General features: G+C 42.7%; 1 protein-coding gene across 1 annotated transcript; it reads right to left on the bottom strand.

Moving 5' to 3' along the window:
• Nucleotides 1-11,307: 11,307 nt before the first annotated feature.
• LOC104114559 (uncharacterized) lies at nucleotides 11,308-11,922 on the bottom strand. Its single transcript, XM_009625032.1, has one exon. It carries the CDS (start codon nucleotides 11,920-11,922, stop codon nucleotides 11,308-11,310), a length of 615 nt encoding a protein of 204 aa, XP_009623327.1.
• Between the last annotated feature and the right edge of the window lie 13,981 nt (nucleotides 11,923-25,903).

Raw genomic sequence — 25,903 nt, 5'->3', positions numbered from 1 at the left:
TGTGAGCATGAATAAGCCTAAGCATGATCTCTAACATGAAGGCAGACAAGTTTAACAACAAGTAACTACGTAAACACAGATAATGGCCATGAGGCCTCACGGGACGGACCAAGTCTCAATCCCTCGAGGTATACACCCACACGTCCGTCACCTAGCGTGGGTATCACCTCCAAATAGTCACACAATATAAAATTCTCCGGGTTTATATCCTCAAAGCCAGAGTTAAAACTGTTACATACCTTAACAGCATAAAAATCCTACTCCGGGATGCCTTCATCTCTGGACTCGGTCTCCCAATGCTCTGAATCTATTCACAATCAGTACAATACCATCAATATACGCTAATGGAATGAATTCCACAAGAAAAACTATCAAATTAGACCAAAACACGAAATTGGCTCAAACCCGGCCCCCGGGCCCACGTCTTGAAATCCGAAAAAATTTACAAAACTAGAAAGCTCATTCACTCATGAGTCTAACCATACCAAATTCATCAAAATCCGACATCGTTTGGTCCCTCAAATCCTTAAATTAAACTCTTAAAAATTCCAAGCTCTAACCCCCTACTTTCACTCCAAAATCCTACTGATTAATGATGAACAAAGCCATAGATTCACGAAACTTTTTCCATTATGGGTTAGAATCACTTACCTCAACGTTACTCCTTGAAAACCTTCGAAAAATCGCCTCTCTCCCGAGTTTCTCAAATCCAAAAATTGAAAAATGAAGACAAAACCACGAACTTGGCCTTTTCTGCCCAGCACAATCGCACCTGCGCCTCTTTTTCCGCTTCTGCGAAGCCGCACCTACGGAAATTTCCATCGTAGGTGCGGAACTCACAAAAGAGCCCATATTCCGCATCTGCGGCCCAAAGCGCGCGCCTGCGCTTGTGCACCTTCGCGTTACTCTTCGCATCTGCGAAGCCAGCCCAAAATCCTCCTCTATGCATCTGCGCTCAAGGCCTCGCACCTGCGGGCTCGCAGATGCGTCCAATTCTTTGCACCTACATTCCCAGCTTTGGCCTTCCATTTCCGTATCTGCGGTTTCCCCAAACGCACCTTCGATCATTGCACCTGCGGTTCCCAATCCGCAGGTGCGGACACACCTGAACAACAGCTCCAGCTGCATTTTTCAACTTCCAAACTCCCCGATACTAATCCGAAATCATCCCGAGCCCTCGGGACCTCAACCAAAAATACCAACAAGTCATATATCAACATACCAACTTAGTCGAACCTTCGAATCACTCAAAACAACATCAAATCATCAAATCAACCTCGGATTCAAGCCTAAGAACTTCTAAATTTTCAAATTCGGCAACCAATGCCGAAATCAACCAAATCACTTTCGAATGACCTCAAATTTTGCACACACATCACAAATGACACTACGAACCTACTCCAACTTCTGTAATTCCGATCCAACCCCAATATCAAAATTTTCTACTGTCGACCGAAATCGCCAAATTTCCAATTTCGCCAATTCAAGCCTAATTCTACCACGGACCTCCAAATCTCATTTCGGACGCACTCCTAAGTCCAAAATCACCTAACAAAGTTCATGGAACCATCAGAATTCAAATCGGAGATCGTTTACACATAGGTCAACATCCGATTGACTTTTCTATCTTAACTTTCTAACTAAGAGACTAAGTGTTCATTTCACTCCAAAACTACTCCGGACCCAAACCTACCAACTCGATACAACTCAACACCGCTGAACAACACATAAAGAAGCAAGAATGGGGAAACAAGGCTATAACTCTCGAAACGATCGGCCGGGTCGTTACATCCTCCTTCTCCTAAACATACATTCGTCCTCGAACGAGTCTAACAGAAGAACATACCTGAAATCACAACATCTGAAGTAATAGCATTTGGCCTGGCTTGGAGGGCATAGAAATGGGCCTGACCACCCCCTTATCTGCCTCCCCCTCTCGGGCGACCCATAGTTGACTGGGCTCCGCCCCTAGCTAGCTGAACTCCACCCCTTGCTGGCTGGGCGGGTGGGGGAGGAACTGGTGCTGGTGCCGTTGGCTGAGTACTCCGCTGTGGAGTCCCACCCAATAGCCTAGGGTAATATCTCACAATGTGACCGAAATCCCCGCACTCGAAACAACCCCTCCTCTGACGAAACTGCTGCTCCTGATGCCCAAAAGAATTACTCGTTGATACCTGAGTGGGCGGGGCATAATGAGAATCCTGCGCTGGCAATGTACTGAATGACGACTGACTCTGCTGAAACTGGCCCTGCTGAAACTGACCTTCCTGAGGAGCACCACTAAAACCACCCTGACCACGAGGCCTCTTAGCCTCCCTCTCAGTCCTCTCCTGACCTCGAACCATCTCAATCTATCGAGCAATGTCGACAACCTCATCAAAGGTAACCCCAGATACTCTCTCCCTTGTCATAAGTAAACAAAGCTGAAAACCGAGGCCATTTATAAACCTCCTGATCCTCTCTCGGTCTGTTGGAACCAACCAGACCGCATGACGAGCTAACTCGGAGAACCGCATCTCATACTGTGTAACAGACATCTCACCCTGGTGAAGCTGCTCAAACTGCCTGTGCAGCTCCTTTCTATGGGACTCAGGTACAAACTTCTCCAGAAAGAGAACGGAGAACTGCTGCCAAGTAAGGGGTGCTGCGCCAACAGGCCTACGCCTCTCGTAAGTCTCCCATCATCTGAGTGCAGCCCCAGAAAACTGAAAGGTAGTGAATGAGACCCTACAAGTCTCCAGAATGCCAGCAGTACAGAGTATTCTCTAACACCTGTCCAAGAAGTCCTGAGCGTCCTCTCTCTTTGTGCCACTGAAAGGTGGTGGCTGGAGTTTCCCAAACATCTCCAACCTACGCTGATCATCCTCAGGCATAGCAAGAACCACATAATCTTATGCAGCTGCAACCGGCTAGGCTGGTGGTGCCTCCGATGTATGAAGTCCCTGAATAACCTGCTCGGGTGTGCGAGCGATGGGAGTCTGAGTGGCTCCCCAGCCTGAGAAGTGGCTGCGGCCGTCGAAATAGAGACTGCCTGAGCAAGGCCGGTACACGTTGTTAGAATCTGAGCTAGGGCCTCCTAAAGGCCAGGAATCATAATAGGCACAGGTGGTGCCTGAGCTTGTGCATCAACAACTGGAACCTGGTCCTGATCTGGGACAACCGGTGGATCTGCAGGTACTGCCCCAGCCGCTGTACGGGCTGCACCTCTGCCCCTACCACGGCCTCTACCGTGGCCTCAGTCTCTCGCTGCCCGAACTGGTGGCTGACCCTCTTGACCGTCAGCACGAGTCCTCATCATCTGTGAGAGAATGAAATACATAAGTTTAGTTACTAGAATACAAAGAATGCACGATAAGAATCCAAGAATGTGAAATTTTCCTAAAGGTTCTACAGCCTCTCGAAGATAAGTACAGACGTCTCCGTACCGATCCACAAGGCTCTACTAACCCTGCTCATGACTCGTGAGACCTACGTAACCTAGGCTCTGATACCAACTTGTCATGACCCAAAATCTAATCATGGTCGTGATGGCGCCTATCGTGTTACAAGGCAAGCCTACTTCCCAAAATATTACTACTAAACCGATTATAAGAATTTAATAAAATATTTCAACATTTAAATTTTTCATAAACTAAATCAACTCTAAATATAATATAGAAAAAATACGGAAACGAGCCCCAAACATCGGGGTGTCACTAAGTCATGAACGTCTAAATCTATGAACTAAGAAATGAAAACTTTCTAACTGTCAATACAGTCCAAAAGAAGAAATGATAAAAGGGGTAACAAGGTCCTGCGGACGCTAGCAACTACCTTGCAATCTCCCCAAATAGCCGGCCTGAACTCAACGATCGCCGCGCTCTAACTCACCTGGATCTGCACATAAAGTGCAGGGTGTAGTATGAGTACTACCACCTTAGCAAGTAATAGAAATAACTAAGGAACTGAGCAATAGTGACGAGCTAAGTAAAATAGTCCAATTATTTATTTTCACAATTTAAAAATAAACAGAAATAAACAAGTAATTCCATAACTCAGTAAAAGCCACAAGGAAGTTTAACAGATAAATGCAGCAACAACACAAATAAATACAACCTCACAGCAGTGTCACTCCATCACTCATCACTCACACTCAGCACTTAATACTCAAAACACTCAACACTCTACACTCACTGGGGGTGTGTACAGACTTCGGGGGGGCATAATGAGAATCCTGCGCTGGCAATGTACTGAATGACGACTGACTCTGCTGAAACTGGCCCTGCTGAAACTGACCTTCCTGAGGAGCACCACTAATACCACCCTGACCACGAGGCCTCTTAGCCTCCCTCTAAGTCCTCTCCTGACCTCGAACCATCTCAATCTATCGAGCAATGTCGACAACCTCATCAAAGGTAACCCCAGATACTCCCTCCCTGGTCATAAGTAAACAAAGCTGAAAACCGAGGCCATCTACAAACCTCCTGATCCTCTCTCGGTCTGTTGGAACCAACCAGACCGCATGACGAGCTAACTCGGAGAACTGCATCTCATACTGTGTAACAGACATCTCACCCTGGTGAAGCTGCTCAAGCTGCCTGTGCAGCTCCTTTCTATGGGACTCAGGTACAAACTTCTCCAGAAAGAGAACGGAGAACTGCTGCCAAGTAAGGGGTGCTGCGCCAACAGGCCTACGCCTCTCGTAAGTCTCCCATCATCTGAGTGCAGCCCCAGAAAACTGAAAGGTAGTGAATGAGACCCTACAAGTCTCCAGAATGCCAGCAGTACAGAGTATTCTCTAACACCTGTCCAAGAAGTCCTGAGCGTCCTCTCTCTTTGTGCCACTGAAAGGTGGTGGCTGGAGTTTCCCAAACATCTCCAACCTACGCTGATCATCCTCAGGCATAGCAAGAACCACATAATCTTATGCAGCTGCAACCGGCTAGGCTGGTGGTGCCTCCGATGTATGAAGTCCCTGAATAACCTGCTCGGGTGTGCGAGCGATGGGAGTCTGAGTGGCTCCCCAGCCTGAGAAGTGGCTGCGGCCGTCGAAATAGAGACTGCCTGAGCAAGGCCGGTACACGTTGTTAGAATCTGAGCTAGGGCCTCCTAAAGGCCAGGAATCATAATAGGCACAGGTGGTGCCTGAGCTTGTGCATCAACAACTGGAACCTGGTCCTGATCTGGGACAACCGGTGGATCTGCAGGTACTGCCCCAGCCGCTGTACGGGCTGCACCTCTGCCCCTACCACGGCCTCTACCGTGGCCTCAGTCTCTCGCTGCCCGAACTGGTGGCTGACCCTCTTGACCGTCAGCACGAGTCCTCATCATCTGTGAGAGAATGAAATACATAAGTTTAGTTACTAGAATACAAAGAATGCACGATAAGAATCCAAGAATGTGAAATTTTCCTAAAGGTTCTACAGCCTCTCGAAGATAAGTACAGACGTCTCCGTACCGATCCACAAGGCTCTACTAACCCTGCTCATGACTCGTGAGACCTACGTAACCTAGGCTCTGATACCAACTTGTCATGACCCAAAATCTAATCATGGTCGTGATGGCGCCTATCGTGTTACAAGGCAAGCCTACTTCCCAAAATATTACTACTAAACCGATTATAAGAATTTAATAAAATATTTCAACATTTAAATTTTTCATAAACTAAATCAACTCTAAATATAATATAGAAAAAATACGGAAACGAGCCCCAAACATCGGGGTGTCACTAAGTCATGAACGTCTAAATCTATGAACTAAGAAATGAAAACTTTCTAACTGTCAATACAGTCCAAAAGAAGAAATGATAAAAGGGGTAACAAGGTCCTGCGGACGCTAGCAACTACCTTGCAATCTCCCCAAATAGCCGGCCTGAACTCAACGATCGCCGCGCTCTAACTCACCTGGATCTGCACATAAAGTGCAGGGTGTAGTATGAGTACTACCACCTTAGCAAGTAATAGAAATAACTAAGGAACTGAGCAATAGTGACGAGCTAAGTAAAATAGTCCAATTATTTATTTTCACAATTTAAAAATAAACAGAAATAAACAAGTAATTCCATAACTCAGTAAAAGCCACAAGGAAGTTTAACAGATAAATGCAGCAACAACACAAATAAATACAACCTCACAGCAGTGTCACTCCATCACTCATCACTCACACTCAGCACTTAATACTCAAAACACTCAACACTCTACACTCACTGGGGGTGTGTACAGACTTCGGGGGGGCTCCCAAAGCCCAAGCGCTAAGCACGGACAACTCACGTTCCATCATATCAACACTTGAATCTGCACGGTCAACTCACGTGATACGCGGGCAACTCACGCGCTATGGTATCAATACCTGGACCCGCACGGTCAACTCACGTGCTATGCGGACAACTCACGCGCTATGGTATTAATATCCTCACAACCAGGCCCTCGGCCTCACTCAATAATATACCTCACTAGCCTCACCATCATCAACAAATAAGGGAACACAACTCACATCAAGTATCACAACATATTAGCAAATAATAGAGACTGAGGTAAACATGTATAATAATTTCTATGACTGAGTACAGATAATGTGAGCATGAATAAGCCTAAGCATGATCTCTAACATGAAGGCAGACAAGTTTAACAACAAGTAACTATGTAAACACAGATAATGGCCATGAGGCCTCACGGGACGGACCAAGTCTCAATCCCTCGAGGTATACACCCACACGTCCGTCACCTAGCGTGGGTATCACCTCCAAATAGTCACACAATATCAAATTCTCCGGGTTTATATCCTCAAAACCAGAGTTAAAACTGTTACATACCTTAACAGCATAAAAATCCTACTCCGGGATGCCTTCATCTCTGGACTCGGTCTCCAAATTCTCTGAATCTATTCACAATCAGTACAATACCATCAATATACGCTAATGGAATGAATTCCACAAGAAAAACTATCAAATTAGACCAAAACACGAAATTGGCTCAAACCCGGCCCCCGGGCCCACGTCTTGAAATTCGAAAAAATTTAAAAAACTAGAAAGCTCATTCACTCATGAGTCTAACCATACCAAATTCATCAAAATCCGACATCGTTTGGTCCCTCAAATCCTTAAATTAAACTCTTAAAAATTCCAAGCTCTAACCCCCTACTTTCACTCCAAAATCCTACTGATTAATGATGAACAAAGCCATAGATTCACGAAACTTTTTCCATTATGGGTTAGAATCACTTACCTCAACGTTACTCCTTGAAAACCTTCGAAAAATCGCCTCTCTCCCGAGTTTCTCAAATCCAAAAATTGAAAAATGAAGACAAAACCACGAACTTGGCCTTTTCTGCCCAGCACAATCGCACCTGCGCCTCTTTTTCCGCTTCTGCGAAGCCGCACCTACGGAAATTTCCATCGTAGGTGCGGAACTCACAAAAGAGCCCATATTCCGCATCTGCGGCCCAAAGCGCGCGCCTGCGCTTGCGCACCTTCGCGTTACTCTTCGCATCTGCGAAGCCAGCCCAAAATCCTCCTCTATGCATCTGCGCTCAAGGCCTCGCACCTGCGGGCTCGCAGATGCGTCCAATTCTTTGCACCTACGGTTCCCAATCTGTAGGTGCAGACACACCAGAACAGCAGCTCTAGCTGCATTTTCCAACTTCCAAACTCCCCGATACACATCTGAAATCATCCCGAGCCCCTCGGTACCTCAACCAAAAATACCAACAAGTCATATATCAACATTCCAACTTAGTCGAACCTTCGAATCACTCAAAACAACATCAAATCATCAAATTACCCTCGGATTCAAGCATAAGAACTTCTAAATTTCCAAATTCGGCAACCGATGCCGAAACCAACCAAACCACGTCCGAATGACCTCAAATTTTGCACACACATCACAAATGACAATACGAACCTACTCCAACTTCTAGAATTCCATTCCGAACCCAATATCAAAATTTTCCACTGTCGACCGAAATCGCCAAATTTCCAATTTTGCCAATTCAAGCCTAATTCTACGACGGACCTCCAAATCACATTCTGGACGCACTCCTAAGTCCAAAATCACCTAACAGAGCTTACAGAACCATCAGAATTTAAATCCAAGATCATTTACACATAGGTCAACATCCGGTTGAATTTTCTAACTTAACTTACTAACTAAGAGACTAAGTGTTCATTTCACTCCAAAACTACTCCGGACCTAAACCTACCAATCGATACAACTCAACACTGCTGAACAACACATAAAGAAGCGGGAATGGGGAAACAGGGCTATAACTCTCAAAACGACCGGCCGGGTCGTTACAATAATGTTTAAGGTATACGTTTAAGCTTTTTATATAGCTATACTATAGATTATACACTTACTTTTGATAGATATATGGATTTCGGAAAAAAACAAATTACTATATAAGTGCAGCAAAGTATTTTGTTATAAAAGAAACAAAGATTACGGTCATGTCACGACCCAACCTCCCTCCGTATAACGTCGTGACGGCACGTAGTCTCTATGACTAGGTAAGACTGACAAATTACGGAAAATAAAAAAACGAAAGTAAAACTTGGCAACTAACAACAGTGGATAACTGAGTAACTAGTAACAATGCCGCTCGGCATGTACAAAAAAAAACCAATACTCTATAAACACAGTCTTCACAAAACCCGAAACATCGTAAGTCACAAGCTACAGAAGGAAACTAGTGTCTCTATACACCAGAGTCTAACAAAAATAATACGGAAGGTAAATGACATAGGAGAGAATATAGTGGGACTCCGAGGTCTGCGGACGCGGCAGATGTACCTTGAAGTCTCTGTACAACAGCAAGCACTCTCAGCTAGTAGCGGGGCTGATAAGAAGCACCTAGATCTGCACACAAAACATGTGCAGAAGAGTAGCATGAGTACACCACAACGGTACCCATTAAGTACCAAGACTAACCTCGGTCGAGTAGTGACGAGGTCAGGTCAGGCTCACTGGTAAATAATAAATAAGGCAGGAGAATATACAGTATAATAAGAGACTAGAATTTAACAAAAGGAAACACATCAAGGCAATAGTACAACATACAGGGGTAAACAACAGGGGATCTCCCGAGATACCATCTCGTAGTCCCAAAATAATTATACAGGGAGAACTCCCGAGGTACCGCCTCGTAGTCTCAAAATTAAATATACAGGGAGAACTCCTGAGGTACCGCCTCGTAGTCTCAAAAGTAAATGTGTAGGGAGAACTTTCTAGGAACCGCCTCGTAGTCTAAAAAGTAAATATAGAGGGAGAACTCGCGAGGAACCGCCTCGTAGTCTCAAAAGTAAATGTGCAGGGAGAACTCCCAAGGAACCGCCTCGTAGTCTCAAAAGTAATCACACGGCTCAAACCGATAAATACAACAGTTAACAGCAAGATTTCTATAGTTATACTAATAAAGAACAAGGAAAAGCAAGAAAAATCAACTAGGCATGCTTCGCAGAGTTCAAATAAGCAGTTAAAGCACGTAGACATGCGATATTAGACTAAACAGGATAACTACCCATATTGGAATAGATCAATTAAGAATGAAAACAGACTAATACTCATTTAAACGGTATAACTCAAATTAAAGGAAAAACATGTTGCTATTCAGTAAAATAAATCGGGTTATACGACAATAGCTCGTGTACGTACTCGTCACCTCACGTATACGGCGCTCACATATCACAACAGTACCAAATCCTAAGGGGATTTCCCCCACACAAGGTTAGTCATGCCACTTACCTCGAACCAAGCTTAAACAATCGGTAACAATGCCTTTTCCACGAATATCCGACTCCGAATGGCCCAAATCTAGCCAAAATCAATTACATAGCATAAATACAACTATAAGAAATTAATCTAATTAATAAAATCAAAGCTAAAGCAAGAAATTAGAAAATCGCCCCAAAAAGTTGACTCGGGCCCACATCTCGGAATCGGGTAAAAGCCACAAAATATGAACACCCATTCACTCACGAGTTCACTCGTACAAAAATTATCCAAATCCGATATCAAAATCCCAATCAAAACTCAAAATCTTAGTTGAAGAACTTCTCCCACTTTTCCCAAATTTTCAACCCAAATCCAAAATTAAAGGATGGAATTAATGATAGATTAGTGGTATATAACCAAAACAAGTGAAAAATCATTACCCAATCGATGTCTCTGAAAATCCCTCAAAATCGCGTTCAAATCCGAGCTCCCTATCTCAAATTTTGATAAAAATGGCCAACCCTCGTTTTTGGAAACTTTAATACTGCCCAGACATTTCCTTCTTTGCGAACGCGGCCATACCCTCATGTTCACGAAGCACAAATTTACATCGGCCCAAAATCCTCCATCGTGAATGCGATGCCCTTGTTGCGAACACGAAGACCACTCAGCTCGACCCCACGCGAACGCAGGACAAACGTTGCGAATGCATAGGCAAAAAGGGCCTGGGGACCCAGTTGGCCAATACCTCTACGTGAACGCGGGACCTCCATAGCGAATACGTAGACCAAGTACCTCAGTGCTTCGCAAACGCGGGACCTCCATCGCGAACGCGAAGCACAAAATCTCGCCTGCCTCCAGTTCCTCTTCACGAACGCGAAGAAGGAAACCATAACAGAAGAACACCAGAAATCTGCAATCTCTCATAAGTCCAAAATGATCCGTTAACCACCTGAAATCAACCCGAGGCGACCTCAACCAAACATACCTACAAGTCCTAAAATACCATACGAACTTAGTCGAGCCTTAAAATCACATCAAACAATGCTAAAAATACGAATTGCCCTCCAATTCAAACTTAATGAACTTTGAAACTTCACTTCCATTCACAGTCCGGACACGCTCCTAAGTCCAGAATCACCTAACGGAGCTAACGAAATCGACAAAATTCTATTCCGGAGTCATCTTCACATAGTTCCGACTACGGTAAAAAATCCTAAGACTTAAGCTTCCGTTTAGGGACTAAGTGTCCCAATTCACTCTGAAACCACAACAACAACCTCCCGGCAAGTCACATAAGCAGAAAAAGATAGGAGGAAAGCAGTAAATAGGGGATCGGAGCTATAACTCTCAAAACGACCGGCCGGGTCATTACAAGTCATTTTGAATTCAAACTAAGAAACAAAAAAATAGACAGTTAGTTTACAAACTAAGAATCCCGAGAAAATTATTCTAGATTACAATTAGTTTTTCGAATGAGTGCATGTAACCTTATTGTATATAATCAATTATTATTTTTCCTGTATTTTTTTGCATAAGGATGAACTACTGCTGAATATGTGCAATTTGTTCTGTTATGCCCATATCTTTTGAAATGACCACATCTTGATTCCTTCTTGAATTATGTACAGGAGACATGTCGATTCTTCTGTCTTCTTCCTAGCATAACTTTTGCATCCGGAGGCTTAGTGATTTCTGATTTAATAGTATCTGGTATAACCCATATTGTTGAATCACCTACAAAATTTACTTGCCCTTCATATGTTTTCAACCAAAATTCTCTTGTATAATAGGCGGAGTAGAAAGCCGATATCTTTTGATATATACTGTCAATTGCAGCAATTGCATGTTCACAGAGTATCTCATCTAGCTGAAATTCAGAACAATCACATGTTCTCTTGTCTAAATCAACAATAAATTCCATACCCCCTTCTTTGACTTTGAATTTTAGTCTATCAATCGGCAATACTCTAAATGTAAAAGCTGGTTTAATTTTGTCTTCCAATGTTGCTTCTGCCCAGTTTGATATTTCACGGAATATTCCTTCTGCTGTTGTCCTTCTTTCATAGAACCAGATTTGCAATTTTTCTTGTATGTAATCCATCATTGTTAAAAGTGGCAATTCTCTTGCACGTCTCAAAACATTATTCATTGACTCAACAATGATTGTTGTTAGCATATCATATCGTGATCTTGGACAATATGAACGAGCCCATCTTCCTGGTGTTTCCTCCATTAAATAGTCGATTGTTTTCTTATCAACAACAGCTATTTGGGACATAAAGTCATCAAATTCTGATTGAATGTATACTCTCGCAGCACTTTGAAACAAGTTTATTACAGTGTTTCTCACTCTTCTTTGCTTTAAACTCTTCTCTAAATGATATATTCAAATATCGTGGTAGCACTCAGGGAAAACTTTTGCAATTCCATTTGCAATGGCCTTGTGTCAATCTGACAAAAACATTAAATCTTTACGAATGCCCATTGCTTTTCTTAATTCTCTGAAGTACCATTCATATGACTCGTTATTCTCTGAATCCGCTACCCCAAATGCTATAGGGAAAATCTGGTTATTTGCATCCTAACTGCCACTAATAGAACACCTCTATATTTATTTTTTAGAAATGTTCCATCAACAACAATAAGTGGTCTACAATACTTCCACCCAGAAATTGATGCCTCATTCATAAAAAACATGCAAACAAACCTGTTACATTGAAAAGTAAATAAAATTTAGTTTTACGGTATGACAAGTTGAATACTAATGGATATTAGCAGATGTGTATTTCTACTATGAATTTAACGTAGTAGCAAAATTATCACGACCCAAACTCCCTCTGTATAACGTCGTGATGACACATAGTCTCTACGACTAGGTAAGCCTAATAAATTGCGGAAAATAACAAAACGAAAGTAAAACTTGGCAACTAACAGCAGTGGATAACTAAATAACTAGTAACAATGTCGCTCGTCATGTACAATAACCAATACTCTATAAATACATAGTCTTCCCAAAACCCAGAACATCATAAGTCACAAGCTACAGAAGGAAATTAGTATCTCTATACACCAGAGTCTAACAAAAGAAGTACGAAAGGTAAATGACATAGGAGAGAATAGAGGGGGACTCCGAGGTCTGCGGACGCGGCAGATGTACCTTGAATTCTCCGTATAACAGTAAGCACTCTCAGCTAGTAGCAGGGCTGATAAGAAGTACCTGAATCTGCACACAAAAACATGTGTAGAAGAGTAGCATGAGTACACCACAACGGTACCCAGTAAGTGACAAATCCTAAGGGTATTTCCCCCACACAAGATTAGGCAAGCCACTTACCTCGAACCAAGCTCAATCAATCGGTAACAATGCCTTTTCCAAAAATATCAGACTGCGAATGGCCCAAATCTAGCCAAAAATCTATTACATACCATAAATACAACTATAAGAAATTAATCTAATTAATGAAATCAAAGCTAAAGCAAGAATTTAGAAAATTGCCCCAAAAAGTCGACCCGGGCCCACATTTCGGAATAGGGTAAAAGTCACAAAATATGAACACCCATTCTCTCACGAGTCCAACCATATCATTATTGGAGAAATCCCAACCCCCAAACCCCAAAATTCACTCTCCAAATCCCTAGCCTCAAACCCCCAAATTTTACCTCAAAAACATACCAACTAGGTGGGAAATCAGTGGGGAAACATCATTATTGGAGAAAAATGAATACAAGAAGCTTACCTCAGTAAGCTCTTCAAAACCCCTCTCCAGAACCACAAAAGTCCGAGCTCAAAATGATGAAAATGGCCAAAATCTTGAAGTGTAGCTTAACTAGGTTCTGCCCATGCATTTCTGCACCTGCGGAGCCTGGGCTCGCACCTGCGCTCCTCCTCACTTCCGTACATGTGCTCCTCCTCACTTCTGCACATGTGCTCCTCCTTCCGCACATACGTATCCGCACCTGCGAACACCCCACCGCATGTGCGATTACACCAGAAGCTTGAAAGCTTCAGCAACTCACACAAGTTCAATTTCGATCCATTAAGAATCTGAAACTCACCCGAGGCCCCCGGGACTTCAACCAAACATACCAACAATGCACATCAAACAATGCTAAAAACATGAATCACCCTCCGATTCAAACTTAATGAACTTGAAACATTAAATTTCTACAAGCGATGCCGAAACCTATCAAATCATGTCCGATTGACCTCAAATTTTGCACACAATTCATAATTGACATTACGTACCTACTCCAACCTCAGGAATTGAAATCTGACCCCGATATCAAAAGGTCCACTACCGGTCAAAATCTCCAAAAATTTGACTTTCGCCAATTCAAGCCTAAATCAGCTACGAACCTCTAATTCACAGTCCGGACACGCTCCTAAGTCCAAAATCACCCAACGGAGCTAACGGAACCGATGAAACTCTATTCCGGAGTCATCTTCACACAGTTCTGACTACAGTCAAAATCCTAAGACTTAAGCTTCCGTTTTAGGGGCTGTGTCCCAAATCACGCCGAAACCACAACAAAACTTCCCGGTAAGTCTCATAAATAGAAAAAGATACGGAGGAAGCAGTAAATAGGGGATCGGGGCTAATACACTCAAAATGACCGGTTGGGTTGTTACATCCTCTCCCTCTTAAAATAATCGTTCGTCCTCGAACGAGCATAGAGACATACTTGAAGTGGTGAAAAGATGAGGATAGCGGCTGCGCATATCATGCTCGGTCTCCCAAGTCGTCTCCTCGATCGGCTGACCCCTCCACTGAACCTTCACGGAAGCAATATTTTTTGACCTCAGCTTTCGAACCTGCCTGTCCAAAATAGCCACTGGCTCTTCAACATAAGATAGATCCTTGTCTAACTGGACTGAGCTGAAATCCAACGCATGAGATGGATCACCGTGATACTTTCGGAGCATAGAAACATGGAATACCGGATGAACTCCTGCTAGACTGGGAGGCATGGAAAGCTCATAAGCAACCTCCCCAACACGTCGCAACACCTCAAATGGGCCAATAAACCTTGGGCTCAGCTTGCCCTTCTTTCCGAACCTCATAACACACATCATAGGCGAAACCTGAAGCAAGACCCGCTCTCCAACCATGAATGCAACATCGTGAACCATCCGATCCGTATAACTCTTCTGTCTGGACTAGGCTGTGCAAAATCGATCCTGAATCACCTTAACCATTTCCAAATCATCCTGAACCAAGTCTGTACCCAATAATCTAGCCTCGCTCAGCTCGAACCAACCCACCAGAGACCGACACTGCCTACCATATAGAGCCTTATATGGTGCCATCTGGATGCTCGACTGATAACTGTTGTTGTAGGCAAACTTGACAAGTGGAAAGAACTGATCCCAAGAACCTCCAAAATCTATCACACACGTACGGAGCATATCCTCTAATATCTGAATAGGGCGCTCGGACTGCCCGTCCGTCTGAGGGTGAAATACTATGCTGAGCTCCACTCGAGTACCCAACTCATGTTGTACGGCCCTCTAGAACCATGATGTAAACTACGTACCCCGGTCAGAGATGATGGATACCGGTACGCCATGAAGCCTAACGATCTCGCGGATATAAATTTGAGCTAGCTGCTCGAAAGAATAGGTAGTCATCACAAGAAGAAAATGAGCTAACTTGGTCAGCCTATCCACAATCACCCAAACTACATCAAACCTCCGCTGAGTCCGTGGGAGTCCAACAATGAAATCCATAGTGATCCGCTCCCATTTTCACTCCGGAATCTCTAACTTCTGAAGTAACCCACCTGGCCGCTGATGCTCATACTTCACCTGCTGGCAATTTAGACACCGAGCTACATACTCCACTATGTCATTTTTCATCCTCTTCCCCCAGTAATGTTGCCTCAAGTCCTGATACATCTTCACGGCATCCAGGTGAATGGAGTACCGTAAAATGTGAGCCTCTTGGAGAATTAACTAACCCAGGACATCTACATTGGGCACACATAGCCTGCCCTACATCCTCAGTGCACCATCATCTCCAATAGCGACCTCCTTTGCATCACCGTGCTGAACTGTGTCCTTAAGGACAAGTAGATGGGGGTCATCATACTGATGATCCCTGATACGATCATAAAGAGACGACAGAGAGACCACATAAGCCAATACTCGACTCGGCTCAGAAATATCCAATCTCACAATCTGGCTGGCTAAGGCCTGAACATCCAACGCCAATGGCCTCTCTGCTGCTGGTAGATATGCTAAACTCCCCAAACTCTCTGCTCGGTGACTCAAGGCATCGGCCACCACATTAGCCTTCCCCGGATGGTAAAACATGGTGATATCATAATCCTTAAGCAGCTCCAACCACCTCCGCTGATGCAATTTAAGATCCTTCTATTTTAACAGATGTTGTAAACTCTGGTGATTGGTGTAAATCTCACAAGGGACACCATACAAATAGTGCCGCCAAATCTTCAAGGCATGAACAATAGCTGTTAACTCAAGGCCGTGAATAGGATATTTCTTTTCATACACCTTCAGCTGTCTGGATGCGTAGGCAATCACCCTACCGTCCTGCATCAACACCGAACCGAGACCAATCTGCGATGCATCGCAATATACAGTATAAGACCCCGAACCTATAGGCAATACCAATACTGGGGTTGTAGTCAAAGCTGTCTTGAGCTTCTAAAAGCTCTCCTCACACTCCTCTGTCCACTTGAACGGAGCACCCTTCTAGGTCAGCCTGGTCATAGGTGCTGCAATAGATGAGAATCCCTCTACAAAACGACTATAATACCCCGCCAAACCAAGAAAACTCCGGATCTCCATAACTGATAATGGTCTAGGGCAACTCTGCACTGCTTCCACCTTCTTCGGATACACCGTGATCCCATCACTCGATACTACATGACCCAAGAATGCCACTGAGTCTAGCCAAAACTCACACTTTAAAATTTTTGCATATAACGTCTTTCCTCTCAAGGTCTGAAGTACAGTCGTCAGGTGCTGCTCATGATCCTCCCGAGTCCGGGAGTACACTAGAATGTCGTCAATAAACACAATGATGAAAGAGTCGAGATAAGGCTGGAACACACTGTGCATCAAGTGCATAAAAGCTGCTGAGGAATTGGTCAGTCCAAATGACATCACAAGGAACTCGTAGTGACCATACTGAGTCCTAAAAGCAGTCTTCGGGATATCTGGCTCCATCTTCAACTGATGATAGCCTGAATGTAAGTCAATCTTGGAAAACACTCTGGCACCCTGTAACTGATCAAATAAGTCATCTATACGAGGCAATGGATACATGTTCTTCACTGTAACTTTGTTCAGCTGGCAATAATCAATGCACATACTCATAGAACCATCCTTTTTCTTCACAAACAAGACATGAGCACCCCAACGTGACACACTGGGCCGAATGAAGCCCTTATCAAGCAACTCCTGTAACTGCTCTTTCAATTCCTTCAACTCAGGAGGAGCCATACGATATGGAGGAATAGAGATGGGTTGAGTGCATGGCAACAAATCAATGCCAAAATCAATATCTCTGTCGGGCGGCATGCCCGGAAGATCAGCTGGAAACACATCTGGAAAATTCAACTGTAGGGGTATCAATACTGACATCTCTCACATAAGCTAGATACGCGTCACACCCCTTCTCAACCATTCATTGAGCTTTAAGAAATGAAATAACCTTGCTGCTAGTATACTCTAAGGTACCCCTCCACTCTAATAGTAGTAAACCTGGCATAGCTAGCGTCACGGTCTTAGTGTGACAATCGAGAATAGCATAATGGGGCGATAACCAGTCCATGCCCAAGATAACATCGACGTATACCATACTGAGCAATAATAAATTGGTTGTGGTCTCAAAACCACTAAAAGCAATCAAACACGACCGATACACGCAGTCCACAACAAGAGAATCTCCCACATGAGTAAACATATAAACATGGGAACTCAAGGAATCCCGAGATACGCCTAAATACGGGGCATAATAAGAGGACACATAGGAATATGTAGAGCCTGGATCAAATAAGACCAACGCATCTCTATGACAGACCGGAACAATACCTGTAATGATAGAGTCATAAGTAACTGCCTCTGTACGAGTAGGAAGAACATAATATCTGGCCTGGCCTCCCCCTCTAGGGCGACCTCGATCTCCCCGACCTCCACCTCGAGTTGGCTGAGCAGGTGGGGCGGTAGCTGGTGCTGGAATCATAGCCTGAGGTCCCGGTGGAGCACGCGGTGGCTGAGAAGTCTGTGAAGGTGCACCCCTCCTAAGTCTAGGGCAATCCCTCACCATATGGAGGGTGTTGCCACACTCAAAACAATCCCTCAAAGGGCGTGGCCGCTGTGACTGGCTCTGCTGGACTGATCGCTAAAAGCACGCAGTGCAGGAGGTACAATAGACATTGGCGGTGCATAATATGGAACCTGGGGTCTGGGAGTAGTCAGAATACCGCCGGAAGCTGGAAGTGCTGAATGAATAGAACGGCACACATAGCCTCTACCATGATGGGTTGTAGTTGGGGCACGAAAACTATTATATGTGCTTGAATCCCAAGGTCTCTTAGCTTCCCTCTATTCTCTCTCCCAAGTTCGCATACCCTTCAATTTCCTAGAAATTGACATCACTTGTTGGTATGTGATGTCCATCTTCGCTTCTCGGGCCATACTAAATCTAATACTATGGTGGAGCCCCTCAATAAATTGATGAACCCGCTCTCGAACAGTAGCAACTAATGTTGGTGCATGCCTAGCCAAATTACTGAATCGGACCACATATTCTGACACGGTCATAGAACCCTGGCGTAGCTTCTCAAACTCTGCGCGCCATGCATCTCTAAGACTCTGAGGAACATACTCCCTCAAGAACATATCTGAAAATTGACTCCAAGTGATTGAAGCTGCCTCAGCCAGAATATCTAACTCGTATGCCTGCCACCACTGGTAGGCTGCTCCTCTAAGCTGGAATGTCGTGAAAGAAACCCCACTATAATCCACAATACCTATAGTACGGAGGATACAATGACATTCCTCAAGAAAACCCTGAGCATCCTCTGAAGCTAAACCGCTGAATATGGGAGGGTGGTACTTTTTGTACCTCTCGAGCCTGAGGTGCTCCCCCTTTGAAACTGTTGCCCTAACCTCCCACAGAACTGGGACAACTGGGTGCACTGGTATAACCTCTGGGGCATGGTCAACCTGGGCCCGCGGCTCTGGGTACGGGCGGCGGGAGTCTGTGCTCCTCCCCAGGCCTGAGATGTGGCAGGATCAAGTGGAATCAATCCAGCCTGAGCTAAGGTGCTGAACATGCTCAAAATATGGGCTAGAGTCTCCTAGAGGGTTGGTGCAACAACAGGTATCTCAGGTGTCTGCCCTCCGGCTGGAGCTATTGTGGGCTCCTCTGTGGTAGCGCGTGCAGGTGCTCTGGCTGCACCACGTGGATGTCATCGGCCTCTACCCTGGCCCCAGCCTCTCGCAGCTCTAGCAGGGGGCGCGGGTGCCTGGTCATCAGATCTGCCTGTACGTGTCCTCACCATCTGTGAGAGAATAGAATACAGAAGTTTAGAGTTTCTAAGTGAACAATTTTGCATGATAAGGAATCAAAGAAGTGAAATTTTTCCTAACAGTTCCATCGCCTCCCGAAGATAAGTACAGACGTCTCTGTACCGATCCGCAGGACTCTAATAACCCGGCTTGTGACTCACGACACCTATGAACCTAGAGCTCTGATGCCAACTTGTCATGACCCAAACTCCCTCCGTATAATGTCGTGACAACACCTAGTCTCTACGACTAGGTAAGCCTAACAAATTGCGAAAAATAACAAAACAAAAGTCAAAACTTGGCAACTAACAACAGTGGATAACTAAATAACTAGTAGCAATGCCGCTTTGCAGGTACAATAACCAATACTCTATAAATACATAGTCTTCCCAAAACCTGGAACATCATAAGTCACAAGCTATAGAAGGAAACTAGTATCTCTATACACCAGAGTCTAACAAAAGAAGTACGGAAGGTAAATGACATAGGAGAGAATAGAGGGGGACTCCGAGGTCTGCAAACGCAGAAGATGTACCTTGAAGTCTCCGTACAACAGCAAGCACTCTCAGCTAGTAGCGGGGCTGATAAGAAGTACCTGGATCTGCACACAAAAACATGTGCAGAAGAGTAGCATGAGCACACCATAACGGTACCCAGTAAGTGCCAAATCCTAAGGGGATTTCCCCCACAGTAGGTTAGGCAAGCCAGTTCCCTCGAACCAAGCTCAATCAATCGCTAACAGTGCCTTTTCCATGAATATCCGACTCTGTATGGGCCAAATCTAGCCAAAATCAATCACATACCATAAATACAACTATAAGAAATTAATCTAATTAATGAAATCAAAGCTAAAGCAAGAATTTAGAAAATCACCCCAAAAAGTCGACCCGCGCCCACGTCTCAAAATCGGATAAAAGCCATAAAATATGAACACCCATTCGCTCACGAGTCTAACCATATCAAATTTACTAAAATCCGACACCAAATGGCCCTTCAAATCCCAAAAATTTACTCTCCAGATCCCTAACCTCAAACCCCCAAATTTCACCTCAAAAACACACCAACTAGGTGGGAAATCAGTGGGAAAACATCATTATTGAAGAAAAATGAATATAACAAGCTTACCTCAGTAATATATTCAAAAACCCTCTCAAGAACCTCCAAAGTCCAAGCTCAAAATGATGAAAATGGCCAAAATCTCGAAGTCTCGCTTAAGTAGGTTCTGCCTAGGCATTTCCGCACATGCGGAGCCTGGGTTCGCACCTGCGCTCCTCCTCACTTCTGCACCTGTGCTCCTCCTTCCGCACATGCATATCCGCACTTACGGACACCCCACCGCAGGTGTGATTACACCAGAAGCTTGAAAGCTTTAGCAACTTACACAAGTCCAGTTTCAATCCGTTAAGCATCCGAAACTCACTCGAGGCCTCCGGGACCTCAACAAAACATACCAACAAGTCCTATAACACCATACGAACTTAGTCGAGCCCTCAAATCACATCAAATAATTCTAAAAACACGAATCGCCCTCCGATTCAAACTTAATGAACTTGAAACTTTAAATTTCTACAACCGATGCCGAAACCTTTCAAATCACGTCTGATTGACCTCAAATTTTGCACACAAGTCGTAATTGACATTATGGACCTACTCCAACCTCCGAAATAGGAAGCTGACCCCGATATCAAAAAGTCCACTACCGGTCAAAATCTCCAAAAATTCGACTTTCACCAATTCTAGCCTAAAATAGCTACGGACCTCCAATTTACAGTCCGGACAAGCTCCTAAGTCCAAAATCTCCCGATGGAGCTAACAGAACCAACAAAACTCTATTCCGGAGTCGTCTTCATACAGTTCCGACTACGGTCAAAATCCTAAGACTTAAGCTTCTGTTTTAATGACTAAGTGTCCCAAATCACTCCGAAACCACAACAAAACCTCCTGGTAAGTCTCATAAGCTGAAAAAGATACGGGAAAAGCAGTAAATAGGGGATCGGGGCTAATACACTCAAAACGACCGGCCGGGTCGTTACAAAAATAATAGGCTTGAGATTTTGTATATTTTGCATATGAAACTAGTATATTATACTGGTAATTTTGAAAGTTTTAATATTGTAGAATCTATATTTTACATATCAAAATGTAGTATTATATTTAATATTAATGTAGAGTTTGTTGTGTCATTTGCAGTATTCACTAATGAACTGGAAAATAATGATGACAAAAAACAAAAGAAATACTAAAATTTTACAAGTTTTTTTTTACCTGTTTTCTGCACCTCTCTTAATATTAGTATATGATCCTGGATTTTTTTGTTCCATCATATACAAATATGATGGCAGCTTCTCATAATTTTCTTCTGTTGTTCCTCTTAATAAAGATATCCCTTTTTGAATAGCACGCCATGCTTTTTCATAACCAACATCTATTCCATATTATGCTATTCTAGTATAATTAGCTGGAGTTCTTATTTTGTTTAGTTCCTATATATTATGCTGAAAATGCTACTTATGAAGCTCTATAAGCCAATATATTATAATGGAGAAGTATAAAACAATGGAGAAGTTATATCCAGAATAATTTGCTGGAATTAAAGACTTTAAAATTTTGCTTCCTATATATTATGCTGCAGATATATTGTCACGACCCAATTTTACCTATAGGCCGTGATGGTGCCCAACACCACAGTTACGCAAGCCAACTAGTGATTTAAACACATATTCAATTGTAACACCCCGGAAAATTTCGAAGAGTTTTAAGACCATTGAGAAGATTGGCGGGTGCTAATTATATTAATTCGGGTATGAACAAGGCTGATAATTTGAATAATATCAATTTATCATGGTAATATATGTATGAGGTGCATTAAGAATGGTTTATGGTCTAAGAAGAGCCCTAAGGCTAAGTCAAGTTGAAAATTTCATGATAGACTAAAGTTTCAAGTGGGTACGCATAAGACCAAACTTTAGACGACCATATATACATATATATATATATATATATATATATATATATATATATATATATATATATATATATATGTGATGTGTGACCTATCAAATTAGAACTCTTCGAGTCTAGTTTCTAACGCTTCAAACTGTTTCTCATTTGGACCCTCCTACAAGAAGTTATGACCAAATTACTATAGGTTGGCAGAATGCAATTCTGCGGCCAATTCTGCGACTGCAGAATTATTATGCGGGCTGCAGAAGTGGTTATGCGATAGCAAAATGGTCGCAGACCTGTCCAGTGAAGCCCATTTCTGGGCATTAGTTTTGCAGTGCATTATGCGACCTGCATACAAATTGTGCGCTCCATTATGCGACCGCAGACCTGAGTTCGGAGGGTTAATTTTCCTATTTTCATAATCCGACTCCATTTTGATAAATAGCCTTTGGGGCTTATTTTGGGGTATTTTTCTGAGGGTTTTAGAGAGAGGTAAGAGCATTTTAGAGAGATAATGTGTTAGTTCTTCATCCTGGAATGGATTTGTAGAGAGAAGGAGGAGCTCTTCCATTATGGATACACTTCAAGGTAAGTTATTTTGGTACAAATATGATTATATAACATCATTTAGTGATAACACTAACATTATTATGGATCAAATCCATAGGAAATGGGTTGAATCTTCAAGAACACAAAAAAAGAGGAAAAGTTAGATTCTTCCACCAAGAGGTAATCCCTTCACTTGAGCTTCATATATAAGTCATATTGGAGTATTGGTAGCATGTTTATGAGTTTTATTTGAAGTTGTAATGGGATATTGTATGAACCCTAAGGGAGGGTCTTGAAAATGATATTTTGGGCAAAGAAGAAGATGAATAGTGATGAATCGATATAAAAGGAATTATTTTGAGTTTCTAATGGTTCCAATAGACTTGATAACTTAATTGATGAATGAATTGAATAGGGAATCACCATTTGGACAAGATACAACACTAGTTCTTGAAATGGGTGTTCTTGAACATAGGGTTTTGTTGGAGAAGATAATGAATAGTGACTTAATGATGTTGGGTAATTAACATAGTATCGTTAATGACTCCATATGAGTATCAAAATAATAAGAATGGAATTGAATAGGCTAATGGGTGAGCCCATTGGATAATTTGTGATGGTTGAAAGCTTGTTGCCGAATTGTGAAACCTACATGGATATTTATGAATCTTTTCGTATTTATTTTGATGTAGTTGGGATATCAAATGGAAGGTATTGAATTGTGGGTAATATTTGGATATTTTAATCAATTGGAGCATTGTAGTATTTTTGGAGCTTGAAGGTTGAGGTAAGTAACACTTCTAAATTTGGTTTTGAGGGTATGAATCCCTGGATTACATGTTATATGCATTGTTTGGAGATGACGCACACGCTAGGTGACGGGCGTGTGAGCGTGCATCATAGGAATTGTCACTTAATTGATTTCGTGGAGTTGCATAATTAAATAAATGACATTATCCGCACATCCTCCACGTGTTAGAGAAATTAAGCTGAGATTCATAATAAAGATCATGATTTGGCTATGCGCCGATATATTTTGGGACCCACATGGGTCATATTGTTGTTGAACTATTTGTTTAAATTTACCATTTTGTACTCAGTCACATCTATCACTTGCATATCATATCTCAGTCTCTGTTGTCATTCATTGATACTTTATATCATCATGCCGAGTTGATTCTTCATGTCATTGAGAGTCCGAGAGACTGGAGATTATGAGTGATAGTTATGTTTATTTATTTATGCCTGGATCTGCCTATTATAGCGCTAGGGCTGAAGGAGCCCCTTCGGAGTCTGCACCCCACAATGAGTGTTGTTGATACGTATATATATATATATATATATATATATATATATATATATATATATATATATATATATATGTGTGTGTGTGTGTGGGGGGGGGGGGATGGATCTTCCCTGGGCATGGATCTTGCCATAGATATATCTATCCCTGGGCATGGATTATCACGACCCAAAATCCAACTAGTCCTGATGGCACCCAACCCAACCCGCTAGGTAAGCCAACTTTTAATTATCCAATTCCAATAACAATTATTAAAGTAATTTAAGTAAATAATTATCTTAACCCTATACATTCCCCAAGAACTGGTAGTACAAATCATGAGCTTTTAAGAATAGAGTATACAAAGTGGAATGGAATAATACATAGTCTGTTTGAATAATACATAAACAGAGCTTTTATAAATATAAGGCTACCCTGAACAAGAGGAAACTACAACAGCAACGCAGGTACATCTTCAGATCCCACAACCATCGAGCACAGAAACAACGACAACCAATATCTGCACGCAATGTGCAGAAGTGTAGTATCAGTACAACCGACCCCATGTACTCAGTAAGTAACAAACCTAGCCTTAGGTAAAAAGTAGTGACGAGCTTCTACCAAGGTCAGAGTCCAACTTCCAAAACCAACAATAGTTCATAACAACATAAAACAAATAATATCAGAAGTAACTCAGAGATAAAGTGCTCAGCCAAATCATGATTTCAAAAATAATAGTTCTTCCTCTAAAATACATCAGTGAAAACCCAAATCGTTTGCCGAAGTTGCCAAAAATATGAATAGTTTGAAAACAGTAATTTTTCCAAAATCCTTTCAATAATAAATAAAATATCTCATTTTCTTTTCAGATAAGCAGTGTAAAACAAATGCATCACTATGCCCATCTGTCAATATGTATGAGAAATCATGAAAAATGTGATATCGTACAGCATTAGGAAAACAGATCTCTATGCATATATGTCATGTGTGCATGTCAATGCAATGTATCTCAGAGATTGCACTCATGTAATCACACTCTTAGAGTACTCAATCTCATTATCTCGCATTCTCTCTCACTGTGCTCAGCACACTCAATCAATCAACGCTATACAATACCTGCTGCGGCATGCAGCCCGATCTCTGTTTGCAATCGACTGCGCTCACTGGGGGTGTGTACAGACTCATGAGGGGCTCCTACAACCCAAGCGCAATAAGCACGGACAACTCACGTGCCATAATATAAATCCCTGGATCCGTACGGAAAACTCACGTGCTACGCAGACAACTCATGTGCTATGGTATCAATACCTGGATCCGCACGGACAACTCACGTGCTACGGGGACAACTCACGCGCTATGGTATCAATACCTGGATCCGCACAGACAACTCACGTGCTACGCGGACAACTCACATGCAATGGTATAATATATATAAAGCCAACATGGCCTGCTGCGACGTGCAGCCCGATCCCAAAAATATCCTCACAATCAGGCCCTCGGCCTCCCTCAGTCATAAATCTCTCCAATCTCTCTCTCATGGGCGCACAATGTCATGAGAGTAGTCCAAAAATGATGATATGATGTATCAATAAATAACAACAGAGACTGAGATATGATATAAAATGAAATGAATATGACTGAGTATGAATTTTTATTTTAAAATAAATATTTCACAATAATATGACCTCTGTGGGTCCCAATAATACTGGCACATAGCCTCAACATGATTTTTAATATGTTTTTCAGCTCAATTTCTTTAACTCATAAAATCGCATGGAAAATGCCAAGATCATTTAACTACAAAATTCCACAGAAACAATTATGTCACAATTTCTATAGTGCACGCCCACACGCCCGTCACCTAGCATGTGCGTCACCTCCCAACAATTCACA

This window comes from Nicotiana tomentosiformis, chromosome 11 (assembly GCF_000390325.3).
Source record: "Nicotiana tomentosiformis chromosome 11, ASM39032v3, whole genome shotgun sequence".
Lineage (NCBI taxonomy): Eukaryota > Viridiplantae > Streptophyta > Magnoliopsida > Solanales > Solanaceae > Nicotiana > Nicotiana tomentosiformis.
Note: the sequence above shows the minus strand (reverse complement) of the source record. Positions and strands in the feature narration are given on the sequence as shown.